The sequence below is a fragment of the Oryzias latipes genome, chromosome 23 (genome assembly GCF_053564925.1).
Source record: "Oryzias latipes strain Hd-rR chromosome 23, Olatipes_Hd-rR_3.1".
Classification (NCBI taxonomy): domain Eukaryota; kingdom Metazoa; phylum Chordata; class Actinopteri; order Beloniformes; family Adrianichthyidae; genus Oryzias; species Oryzias latipes.
Genome location: NC_136259.1, coordinates 16,620,467 through 16,633,888, shown reverse-complemented (window position 1 = coordinate 16,633,888; position 13,422 = coordinate 16,620,467). Strand labels below are relative to the sequence as shown.

The following is a 13,422-nucleotide window of genomic DNA, read 5'->3' as shown; positions in this document are numbered from 1 at the left end:
CAATACCTATGCAGTCAGACGGTACTGCTGTCTCTCTGTGTGTCGGTTCAGTCACTTGTACTATATGAGCTGAGTTTACATAATTTAGCAGATGTATATGATGTACAGTGTTTGTTTTTATAAATAACTGTATGTGAGGGACGTGTTTCTTGTGCTGAGCGCTAAACGCCGGCAAAAAAGCCGCTGGGTGAGGCCAGACATTCTCGTGCCTCATGATAGGGGGCGCCGGTGAGCCCTGAGATTATGACGCTAAAAAATACTAGAAGAAGTGATAGCAAGCGGCAAGTCATTTTCTTCAGAAGGAGCAGCGTATGGACTTTACTTACAAGTAAAGGTAAGATGATAATAAGGTTTGTGCTTTTTCTATGCTGCAGTTTGTATATGAAAAAAAAACATGTTGAAATGATATTTTAAACAAAACACGTTAACTGTTGTCAATCAAATGGTGAATAAGTTACTCAGTATGTTTTTTTTCCAACTTTATTGAACAAAGTATTAACATACAAAATCCAGCATCAATGAATGAATCAGATAGCATCAGCAGTGGTAGTCAATGTCATCAATCCAAACTTATTGAATCATCTCAAGTAAAAAATATAAAATAAAATTATCAGAAATATATCCAAAATAGAATTTGCTGATAGACAAATAAAGTATCTTAAAATATATAAAAGGGGATTACAAGATAATAATAATATTTACAATACAAAGTTTTCTTAGAGGGGATTACTTATCAAACAAAAAAGCACAAATTGTTTCAGTCTTACTTGTTTTGGGTGTGTTAATTTTTTTTAATATAGTCGTAAAACTGGAGCAACTCGATCTTAAATATGGTGAAATTGGGAGTTGTTTTTTTTTTTATTCTGCACTTATGAATGTAAAATTTGGAATCGAGAAGTAACAAATTAATACTTTTTTCTACTTTTTTAACATCCGAATTAAAATATGCGACTATTTGTTTCAAATTTAAAACAATGTTACAGTTTAATTTGCTGTTTACAAAGCATTCTAATTGGTTCCAAAATTCACGGGAAAATTTACAAAAGTATAAAAGATGAAGAACTGATTCAGGGAAGTTTCTCAGTATGGTTCATATGTTTGTAAATCTGACTGATGACGTCAGTGCCTCACCAGCCATTAATCCCACCGCACGTCACTGCTGCTGTAGTGTGTGTGTGTTTGTAAAAATGTGTGATCTAAGACCAGGCATTAGTGTTTCTGATAAAGTGAGAGGCCTGAAGTGGTTTTAGGAAGGAGAGGGGCCCTGCATGTGTGTTTTTCTTTATGGGGTTGAGGTCAGGTGCCTGGTGCATTTGTGTATATCTGCTTACTGTCTGCCTTGTCGCCACGGCAATGACATCATGGCACACGTCCTCTGAATGACGGAAAAATTCCTCCCATCCTCTGAACAGACTGTGAGGGAGAAGAGGAGAGATAGGAGTGATGAAGGACAGGGGGAAATGGAACAGAAAGAGATGAGAAAGGCAGAGCAGGTGACACATATTTATAGATAAAGGTGAGCCAGAAGCTCTAAGTGAGCTCAAAGCAAGTCAGCGTGGAGTTGGAAACCTGTTAAATTGTCAATGACTTGTAAAATGTTCGTATAAACACGTAAAGGCTTTACTGAGCTCCACTTTATAACAGATTGTTAGAGACATTTTCCAGCCAATTGCCAATTCTCCAAATCCTTTTGGTAAACCTCATGAAAAGCAGAATGTAACAGTATGTAGACTCATTCTTAAACATCCAACTGCAGGAAATCATTCAGCATAACAACATTTGTCAAGTTTATATGTATAATCTCAAAATGATTTTTTTTGTTTCTTTGTTTATGTCATAATGATTTATTTATATTGCCGAATGATAGAATGATTTAATAAGTTACAATACAACGTTTCCTTTTCTTCATTTAAATAAATTTGTCTAAAACAAAAATTCAAAAAGTAAATTACAGTTTAAAGATTTACTTCGCTTTCCATTATAATTATGCTCTTTTTAGACAAAATCAAAAAGCCTGTGTCATTGATTTTCTAGGACATAGTTTCTGCAGAGCACCAGTTGTTCTTTAGAAATTCACCTCTAAATTATGGGCGGGGCAGGTGGCACGAAGCAACCCCACCCCTCACCTGCTCTACAATGCTGAGTTGCTTTTTCCCAGAACATTTCACATCACAAATAAGCTCATTTTTTTTGGTCTGCTCCTGATTCACAACAATTTGAATAAAGAAATGCAATTTTGAGCTTAATGTACTTAATATATGACCTCCATCATCAGACAAATGCCACAAGGACATGTTAGAAACACCAAAAACAACATTTTTATCGGAATGGGCTTTAAACGTAGTGATTTGACTGTTTCTGATGTGATTGGTCAGCATTAAATGTGCTTAAACTGTACTCTTTTTTGCCTTAATTTGCCTTTGAAAAATGTAAATTGTAACAAACTCTGAAGCGAGGATGACTTCTAACATTTAAGTGCAACAGCAGATTTGTCAGCCGACATATAAAAGAAGTTGTGTCATCGTTTTAGGCTAAAGTAGTATGAGTAAAAGTAGATTATCATCACATCCCCTCAGTTTTGATGCTGGTTTCTATTTTTAGGGGAGTATCACTAATTCCTCAACCATTTAGGAGCGTTTTAGGACACAAACTGTAAAAGTACAGTTTTTCTGTTTTCAGACTGATCGTTTTCCTGACTCTGAGTCAATCTGGCACGTTAGCATAAATCATGATTGAGTCTGTGCAGAATAGAAAAGTCACGTGCAAAACCCTTGCTACTGTCGTAGACCTCATGAGAGTGCCAGATGAATTGTACATTATTTTCAAGCAGAGAGATTGATTGTGTTTTCACCACATGGCAAACAAAGCACCCACAGGTGCTGTGGTCTGAGGCTGGTAGTTATATCTTGCAGAGGCCTAAATCAAACATTGCAGAAGTCTAATCCCTTTAACCATGCTTCTCCACCGCAGCAGTTGTGCTTTAATGGGGCTTTTTAATGTGGGTCCTGAGTTTTATTATCCACTCTACATGTTTAATGTGCTTTTTCTGACATTTACTTTTAGTTGCTACATTAGCTCTTCCTCCTCCGTTTAAGAAAAAGCCACTTGTCTCGGTTTGATTTAAAGTGAAGCATGAATAAAATGAGTTAAAAAACATGCATGAACAATTTAGTCGGAAATTTAGACACACGTTCAAATTAGTGCTAGCAAAGATCTTTTTGTGCAAAGCAGGAGCAGAATTTCAAGTCAAAATATTACTAAATTCATGAGTTTGAGAGCTAACATTTTCAACAAGCCATTATTCTTCAGTTACTGTTCATCGACTTTATTATACTTTGCTCCAAACATCGCTGCAGAAACACTTGAAAAGAGAGTCGCAGATCCAATGCTGCAGATCCACTGGGAACCTTTCTGCCGGCATTGCTGGCTCTGTTTTCTCTATTCCTCAAGATAACAGCACACTGCCGGCAGTGCTGCGAGTGGGTTGTGTTTTAGGCTCCGTCTGACAGTAGAATTATCTAAAGATTTAGCAAAGGAGTGCTGCACTTTAAAGAGTTTCCTACTGATTATAAAGCTACAGTTGCGACATCCAGCACTTGTCACAAGCACGTGTTTGGCTTTGCAAGCTGAGGAGGCCGACCAGAGTGCTTTAAGAGCCTGTGCGAGAGTGTCTGACAAGGATGAAGGGAGAATCACAGAGAGGCCCAAACTGAGACGAGTGCATCTGGAACAAATATAAATTTATCACTGAAGATTTATAAGTGCCATGTGTTGGCAGGTAACTCTCAGATATAGCATAAAACTAGACTCGCCGTAACCTTCAACAGGAATAATGTTCCATTAGCTTCTCTGCGTGCATGTGAAACAGAAAAAGTGAGTTTGTGTGAAACAGAACAGGGAAAAACTGCAACACTGTCTGATTTGTCTGAAAGTGTGGAAAAAGTGTGTAATAAACTGATTACAAACTAAATTTTTTCATTTTAGGTCTAAATAACGTACGTTTTGATGGTTTTTTGAACTGTGGTTGCAGCAACAGCTTTGGCTGCACTGGTCTGTATGTTCTTTTCTGTTATTGCTCCTTTGATACCACCTTAAATTTAATTCCTATCCTTTACCTCTAAATATTAAAGACCCACCCTGATGAAAATCAGGTTTTTTGTGTTAAAATGATCTTGTGGCATTTTTCTCATGATGGAGGACATTTATAATTCCTCTTAAAATTGCATTACTAAGTATTTCTGTATTCAAATCGTTGAGAACCAGGAGAAGACAAAAAATTCTGTTGGAAAAGACAAGGCATCTGGCATCTGGCTCCAAATTGTACGGCTGGATGGCTCTGATATTGCTCGTGCTCTACACCATTGGTCCTGTGCACAACTCAAAGGCAAATTTTTAATTAACTACTGCTGCTCTGCAGAAATTATGACCTAAAAACAACCTCTTTTTTAAATTGTGGCTGAAAAATCATAATTAAAACACCACTAGGAACACTTTTAAAATAGATCCAAAGATGATTGTTCAAGTTTATGGCTCAAATAGTATAAGTTTTTGATAATTCTGGCTGCACTGGTCTGTACGTTCTTGTCTGTTTTCACTCTTGATACCACCTCAAATGCAGTTCCTGTCTTTTATCTGGTAATGTTAATCTCTTTGCCTGATAATCATGGAGGAGGCTGACTGTGACCGTTTGGCTGAAGTACCAAACCGGGACTCGGCCCCCTCCAGCCCTCCTCCCGAAAGGATTATTGTGGTTCACATGCAAAGATGTAAAATCTGCTCTTTAAAAGACTGGTCAGTGAGGTTGACCAAGAATTATGTGTGTCCTCGTAAAACCTATCTTCTATCACACGTCGATGCATTCTTAGCTGCATTGTTGCATCTTTGTGTGTTTGTGTGCTAAGGTAAGAGAATAAACAACGATGGAGCGACATTTAAAATGATCAAATGTTTCCCATCAATGTGGATTTCTACAAATGTGTAAACAAAAATCATGATATAATGACCGCCTCTGCCTAATGTGATCTTTCACATGATGCTAAAATGTCATCCGACACATCAGGGAAGGAGTGACATTTCTGAGACATTGGAGCTTAGATCAAACTTCTAACTGCCTACGGTCATCCCCATATTCCCAGGATATGACATCACTAAAACCTGACCTTTACGAAAGTTGCCAAATAGAAAACAAACCTGCCAGTCGTTGGAAGGTACCCAGTAAGTCCTTTTAGACCAGGGAATTGATAGAGTGACTACTTAGGACTAATTTGATGTTGCAACAAGCACCTAGTGATAACTTGAGGCGCTGCATAGGCTCCAATTTCTTTTGTTAAGAGCTTCAATCCAGGCGCCAAAGTGTTGCTACTTGGTGGCAGATTGTACATTTAGCATAAAAAGGCACATTTAAAGACCTATTCCGATGAAAATTGTGTTGTTGTTTTTTTAACATGTTCTTGTGGAATTTTTCTGATGATGGAACAGAGAGTTCAGTTATAGGTGACGGGAAGGGGGCCAGGTTGTGCCATGCCAACGGTCCCAACCACAAGTCAGAGGCAAATATCTAATGAATTGCGCTACTCTGCAGAAACTAAGTCCTAGAAAATAACACAGATTTTTTGATTTTGGCTAAAAACAGCATAATACTAATTAAAAGACCACTGGGAACGCTTTGAAAACAGCTCAAACAAGGATTACAGTGGATCTATAGTAGGCAATATTGTTGTTTTGAAGTCTTTAAATGATTTTCATGCTGGCATTTTTAGGTAATATGAGTATTTACATGTGAGACTGGGATACATTTGTGGTGGTTTAGATTAAAACGATGTTGATTCTGAGAATCAACCCTGCATGTCAGCTCAGCCTGATATGTGGCCGATGGGATGATTTGAATCCAGCTTGTTGTGTTCCAACCACAAGGAATGTTGGCCATCTGTTAGCTTCCCAAACAAGGCAGGAGGAAAAAGTTGAGGTAAAGATAGTTGCAGACAGCTAAAATGTTGTTAAACTGGGCTTATTTTCCTTGTATGTACTGTAGTGAAGACGTAAACCGTTTTATTGATTTAAATCATTTATCCTATCATATTTACCCGAAGACTTAAGGACTGAAAAACGCAAAACAATCAAGAAGCAAATGCTTATTTATTTATTTTTTTGTTAACATGTCTTTTTTTTTAGTTTCCCTCTATCTGCATATCTAATACAATGACTGCCATATAGAGTTAGGAATGTTTTTAAGTATTTATTTTGCCTTAGTCACAACTACCCTTACGGGTGGATACGGACACACAGGTGGCCCACATGAGATTTACGATTGTAGATCGCTTGGTGAGCCCGTAGAGTAAAAAGGTTCTTGTACATTTTTGCTATGGGCCTGCTGCTGGCGACAGTCGTAGCAAACACCTAAACAACATGTAAAGGTAAGGGTAAAGAAGGTGAGACGGGGCCACGCCATGCGGATTTTAATGGGTCCTGTTAGCCCTGTTCATCCTTTACTACAATACACACCTGCACTCCCTTTGAGATGTGGCCGCTCCTCTCTACGACCCTCCACGGGCTTGAACGATTCAAAAACCTGCAATACTGGTCAGCCTCCGTATGAGTACATATGACTAAGGCTTTAGGTTTATTTAAGCCACTTTTACATATATATTTTTGCATGTTTTTTTTCTTCAATTTTTAGCTAAGTTTTTGTTTATTTCTATCCAGGCAGGAGACCCTTCTGGCTGCTATAAGTGAGAAAGATGCAAACATCGCCCTCCTTGAGCTGTCCTCATCCAAAAAGAAGAAAACTCAGGAGGAGGTAGCAGTTCTGAAACGAGAAAAGGACAGTCTGGTTCAGCAGCTGAAACAGCAGGTAAGGCTTCATGTAAGCTTAATGAAATGTAATCATGAAGGAGGTGCCTGTAATTAAACCATAAAAGAGATTGAATGTAGGGGCTTAATTAAAAAGGGATAAATGAAAGGAGGAAATTCAAAGACAAAGAGAAACCATCTCTAAATATGACTTGAAGTATCCAGTCTTAAGATTAAGGTCCTCTTTTCACTTCTACACACCATTTTGCAACACAAAAAACTCTCTGTGGTCAATTGTTTTTGTTGAATTTGAAATATTTGTCAGATTTGCACACCAGCACACAAATCCTCAAAAGTCACTTTTTGGCATGAAAAGATGTTAACAGAGTTCACACACTGTTATGTACACACACATCCTTGCCAAAAACAAGGATATAAACATGACCAAATTCCTCTGTGGTTCCACACAGGGGTTTATTCACACACACTTGCTCTGAGGCTCACACAGTTAAGGTTCTCCGGGCTCTAATGAAATCACCAACTCCTCGCTGGATGAGCCTGCTGGGAATTTGAGGGATTTCTTTCTTCACTGGTGTCCTCGTGTGAGGCAACACATCTACACGCTTTATAATTTGCTGCATCAAATGGCGTTTGCTTGAAATCCAACAGGATTGTGGATGGAGGTTTGTGGTAGTTTATGGACCAGTCGAACATGCACAGCGATAGCCCTTATTTTTTTTCTGCCAACCCCAAAATAAATCCAATGTGTTCATTTAAAAGTGAAGCCTGAGGATTGTTTGAATTTTTATGTCATCACTGGCAGAATGAACTCAGTGTACTGGATAGTTTGTTTCAGCGCTTTAATGAGATTTGTTAGCACTGTTTCTGCTATTTCTGCAAGTCAGACCTGCAGTAAAAATAAGCAAAGAGACAGGAGCAGGTTAGAGTTAGTAGATATTTCAGTAAACTGCTGTCATATTTTAGTGTCAAAATTAATCTATCAACACAAAATTAAACTGGAACTTGTGTTGCATCTTCTTTTGTTCCATTAATCCTCTACCTCCTGGATAACCTGTCTTTAGAGGAGCCTAAACAGAATTTAAACAATAAAGTTCCTTTAACCCTAAATTTTGATTATAAAAATAACAAAATAATTTTTCTGTGATGCGTAGTTTCTGCAGCAGTTCTGGAATAAGTGGTACATTGCAAATTAGCATCATATGGCGTGAAAGGGGTTAAAATGCAAAACTTTTGTATTTTGCTTCAGGAAAAGTTCGATTTTCTACTTATGAACCTTGTTAAGACAAAGGGCTTACTGAGGAAAATGATTACTATTTAATACTTTTTTAAAAGAGAATTAATAGATCATATAGGAGCTAAAACTTCATTTAAAATGGTAAATTCATCATTGCAATAAAAACACGATTGGACTGTTTTTTATCGTTGAGCAATACAGAAATCTTTAATTGCAGGTTCATTTCTGTCGTGCTGAGAGTACTGGCATCATGACGCGAGGACGAGGTTCCTCCTGGACGGTTCACCTGTCCATCACAAGATGGACAAACAAGCCCGCTGTCTCACACCCATAATTTAAAATCGCCTTTAGATTTAACATGCAGCTTTACAATCTGCAGGAGGAAACTTGAAAAGCTTCACTAGAAAGTAGAGAACCCGCAGGAACCCTCCTACTGCAGAAGACTGTAAATGAAGTTGACTCTTTTTAATTTTCTCCAAGTCAAAGGAAATTGGACAAAAAGAAAACAGACAGAGATGAAAGGGAAAGATCTCGAAATATAAAAAAGCAAAAAGAAAAGCATTGTTGGTAGTCTTTAATAAATGGAAGACGAGTGGGTAGAAGAACGTGGCCCAGCCATGTCAGTAACAGACATGTTTTACATTTAAAGACGTGTGGGCTGCTGCACCTGGAAGGTTCCCATGTGGTCCCTTTTTGTGACTTTGGATGGCTGCCTCTTTAAAATTCAATACTTCGTTTTTTTAGATAATAATTGTACAAATAAGGATTTACCAAAAAGTAAAAGCTCCAATAAAATAAACCTTTTTAAGGGTAAAATGTTGAGATGAAGGTTGACGAAAACTTGAGACATCTGAAATATGGCATTCCTCTTTAAAACAGTGTCCTAAATGTAGTTATTTATGACTGATGTCTTCATTTTATGGATAAATCTCTTTAATTTATTTGTGAACTGTAGCTGACATTCATTTCTCTCTTTTTGCAATAACTTCTTCATCTCCTCTTGTTTATTATCATGACCTCTGAAGTCACTGACAAGAGAAAAAGAATGAGTTTAATCTAATTTATTATCCTGCCGACACTTGTCACGATGAAATCATTCCCAGCAGCGTCCCACTCCTACTCATTTCATTAACAATTTTAATTCTTCACTTATCAGCAGCTGCCTTGTTCTTGATGGAGAAAAAAGGGGAAATAATTTAACGTGATGGAAGAGTTTTCGTCCAACCATGACTCAGCAACTTTCCAGTAATGATAATTACACCGATATCTATGTAGATTTTTTTTCCTCATTCACCACTGCAGAGCAAGACCAAACAATAATCTAATCTAATATTCCCCAGAGCCTTATCACAAAGAAATAATTTCCTTCTCTGCAAGAAAGTCTCAGTCAGCAGTTCCCCCTTCATTGGACTCTGCTCATTTGTTTTTCATTCTCTCCATTGTCAGCGGGTTACAGAAAAGCTGTAGATTCAGGGGTTGAGGAAGACAGGAGGTATGAAGGAGGAGGAGTGAAATAATGGTGCGATGATTAGATTAAGTGAGACGGAGAGTTGGCACAGAAGCAACTGAGCTGAGGTCAGCATTCCTGGCAATTAGAGAAAAGGAAAAAGATGTAGATAAAGGACAAAGAGAAAAACGAGGACGTCCACTTTTCCTTTGTTTCCTCTCACCTTCCTCCACCTCCTTCTCTTTGACTCGGATTCATATTTATGTTTTCTGGCAATCTTATTTTGGTTGTCCGTTTTAGTTAGTTTTGCTGAGTAGGAGGGGGAAAAGCCAGCCAGCAGCCAACAAGCATTAAATACTTCCTGAAGCTGAGCCCACTCTTCTCCTCTGAACGCAACTTCAGCACCGTCAAGCTCGGTCTTTATCTTTTTCCAGGACCCTACTGAACCAAACCAATCTGCATCACATCGATCAATAGGAGAGAGGACTTTTTAAATAATTTTATTTAAAAAAAAAGATGTATTGCCGCTGTTAATTAAAAAAAGAGAAAAGGAAAAGAACATGAACATTGAATTAAAGAGGCTGTTTAAAAATCTTGAAACATGATGTTTTTACTGAAGAAATACAAACGTGCACATGGTAGGGACCATTTAAGTCTTTATGTCTAATTTAGGTTTTAAAAAACTGATGACAGTTTATGATAGGATCACACATAAAAGCCACAGTGTGGACTCCTTAAGTCCGGCTCCTTGCAGGGCTCAGTATAAATCTGAAGGGATTTAGATAGACTCAGGCTGATAGATTCAGATTTACAACCTTCCTTGTTTTTCTGTCTGAAACCTCCCTGCGGACTGGAAAGTCTAAAGTTAAACTACAATGTGTGAAATAAGCAGGAAGACAGAAAAGTATTAAAGTATTAATAATGAAAATAATAGAAGCACAAAGATGTGAGAAACCAGGACCATGAACAGGTTTTTACACTGTTAATTGCTTCTGCAAGTGTGACTGTGTTTGTGGGAAGTGATCTAAGGACAGTCTAATATTAGTCTCCATGGACCCCCTTCCCCCCTAAGTGAGAACTTAACAAGCCAGTTCTTCTTCTGTGGTGTTAACTAGCTACACGACAGGTGGCAAGTCATGGAGAGTACAGTTATGAGCAGAAAGAAAGCTCACTTTCTTTCATTTTTCGTTGAAAAGTTTTAAACCTCTTGTTACAAAATCTTTAAAGCTTTAAAGATATTTAAGTAGTCGCAGAAGTAGTTTAAGATCCATTATTACTGATAAGCAACAATATTTATTTTTAGTAAAAGCACCTAATTAGATGAGTTTTTTTTAAATCATGTCAAATGTTAATGGTGAAGTAACACAAAAAAGCTTTTGATTTTCTTTTAGAGCAGTGGTACCCAAGACCCGGGCCACGGATCGGTACCAGTCCGTGAGACAGTTGGCCGCAAAATAAAATGAAAAAAAACGCAACCTCGCTAAGTTCTTTTTCGGGTCACAGAGGTGCCGGAGCCTTTCCTGGCCGCTGTTGGAAAAAGGCAGGTCACATCCAGGATGGTTTGCCAGTTCAGCACAGAGAAACACAGACACACAACCACACACTCACATCCAAACAAAGTCCTTTGACCGGATAACACAAGTTTGTTTGTTTTTTTTGGCACAAACACACAAAATGCATTGCTCCCAAAATAATGTTGCAATCCACTGTTTTTTATCCTGGTAGATCTCTATTGACATAAAGTATTGTCTGTAGTAGTAGACTTTATGTCTCTGTCCTCCTCCCTAAAGATCGCTCCATGGTGTTTGTCTCTCCACAGACCCAGAACAGAATGAAGCTGATGGCGGATAACTACGAGGACGACCATCTGAAGGTGGCGTCTCCAAACTCAGAGCAGCCCAACAATCATAAGCCCTCCCCGGATCAGGTGAGACTTCACAGAAGAACGTTTGCTTAATCTGTTCTAATTAGTTTTGGCATTTGTCGTCAGCAAACAGTGTTTTGTTCCCCTCCAGCTTGTTATTTCCTATCTAACTATCTCAAACTCACTTCCTGCCTTTTGAACTCACGCTGCGGCTGGAATAAACTAACCAATAGGACGATGAGGAGGGCATTTGGGCCTAGCCAATCACATGCCTTCTTTCACACCCTCACACAGCCATATTGTACAGAAGGGTGAGCATCTTTTGTCTGGATCAGCTCGTGGTTGGATGTTCTTTTCATGTTCCTCGTCTTTGCCGACTTCTTGTCATCTATGAGCTTTGGATCTTTCGGTTTTTCTCTTTTGCATGATCAGCATTCCATCCAGTCTTTGACTTTTGGTCTTGAAAACTCACTTCATTTTTTTCCTTTCAACTTCCTTTTTTCTTTGTTATTAGCATGTAGAAAAATATATTCAAGTCTTAAATTGGTTTAGCGGGTTACTTTCCTATTCATTTGCATGTTGTCATTTACTCTAGTAGTAATTCTTGCTTTTTTATGTATATGTTAAAAAGTTGTTTTTTATTTTTCATGTTTTTTATTTGGCACAATACTTTTTTTAAAATCACACTCAGTAATATCTTGAATTATTTGTATTTTGTTGTTGAAAATTGGCCAAACTGAGACAGACCACTAACGTAAAAGAATGGGTTTTTACAGCGTCTCAAAATTATGAATGGACAAAGTAAATTATTTGCATAAAAACTGCAAAACACGTCAATATATTTTTTTGAAATAGTCTTGCATAAAAGACGCACTTTCACCATTTCCTTTGAAAACTTCACATCTCAGCCTCATTCAGTTCAAAAAGTGATGTCGCAAAGCTTTTTATCAAATGGAAAAAATCTTAAAGTTTAGAAACATGCGATTGCTTAAAGCAACTCCAGCCTCACATTATGAACAGGATGTACGGGTTTACTGAGAGAGCGGCGCTCAGGCAGCTCCACATATGAGTAGCACATGCTGCTTTCAGTGCAGCTCAGTTCCTCCAGAGGGATTTCCCAGCAGGATGCATAAAGGCCCAGAGGTTCACTATTGGATCTGAAGTTTGACCCTTCCTATTAATTAGAGGTAGCACCTTCCTGCTGAGAGACGCAGGCTGACCGGCACACACACAGTATGCATATGCCATCGCTTTTCCTTTCTGTCTCCATGAGTACGCACACATACGCCCTCCTCTGAGCTTGTAAGGTGGGTAATTTGCCATAGTACATTTCATCCTAACAGTGAGCGATTGTGAGTGTTCCTGTAAGGGGATTCTGTACAGCAGTTGGAGAATGAAATGCTTCAAAGACAACGGCTACAGAGAAACACATGAGAGCAGTTTCAACACACATTAGCCATTATTAAGAACATGTCAGGGCATTTTGGATTTTCAGTGTTATATAACATATATTTATTTATTTATTGTACATTTTTGCCAGGTGAGTGGGTTTTGAGTTCGAGAAAATTGATCCTATTGTGACTTAAATCAAATTAGACCCTCTAATGATCAACTTTTAAAGGTTTTTTGTTGTCATGTTTAGAATGAGACATGAGGGTGTAACAGGAATTTTGAACCCTGTTTTATTTTAAACTTTTCTCTTTTCTATAAGCAGCCTTAGGGTTGATCTATTCTGCAATGTCAATACAAATGCAACTGATTAGGCTTTCAAACCAGGGTACTCTGACTGAATTCATTGAAAACAGGTGGGCAGTGCAACAAGGCTTCACATCTTAAGGTGGTTTTCTTTCACATTGTGTTCTCACAGCAGACCGAACTACCTGTAAACTAGCAAATCCTGCAAGTCCTTTGACAAGCACATATTGAAAAGCTACTTTACTTCCTCATTACACCAAGTCTAGATTTTCCAACCTTTCCCTACATTTGTTAGTGTGGAATGTATTTTTTCTTTCTACCTTATGGTACTTACTTCTCATATTCTTTTACAAATCAGTGTTAAATGTGTCT

At 38.0% G+C, this 13,422-nt stretch overlaps 1 protein-coding gene and 1 long non-coding RNA gene across 17 annotated transcripts in view; one reads left to right on the top strand and one right to left on the bottom strand.

Annotated features, from left to right (window-relative positions):
• Positions 1–13,422, top strand: part of LOC101162174 (ELKS/Rab6-interacting/CAST family member 1) — a 123,211-nt gene that overhangs the window by 78,405 nt on the left and 31,384 nt on the right. For 12 of the 16 annotated variants that reach the window (XM_078942211.1, XM_078942210.1, XM_020714184.3 and 9 more), the window contains 2 exons: positions 6,703–6,850; positions 11,311–11,418. In XM_078942211.1, coding sequence (XP_078798337.1) covers positions 6,703–6,850; positions 11,311–11,418 — 256 coding nt within the window. Of the gene's footprint in view, positions 1–6,702; positions 6,851–11,310; positions 11,419–11,588; positions 11,667–13,422 lie in introns of all 16 variants that reach the window. The other 4 variants (XR_013653813.1, XR_013653812.1, XR_013653811.1 and 1 more) reach the window with 1 other exon arrangement.
• LOC105357086 (uncharacterized) overlaps positions 1–13,422 on the bottom strand; it is a 43,952-nt gene that overhangs the window by 13,657 nt on the left and 16,873 nt on the right. Inside the window, exon 3 of the long non-coding RNA XR_002293074.3 lies at positions 1,332–1,413. This is a non-coding gene — a long non-coding RNA (uncharacterized LOC105357086). The remainder of the gene's footprint in view (positions 1–1,331; positions 1,414–13,422) is intronic.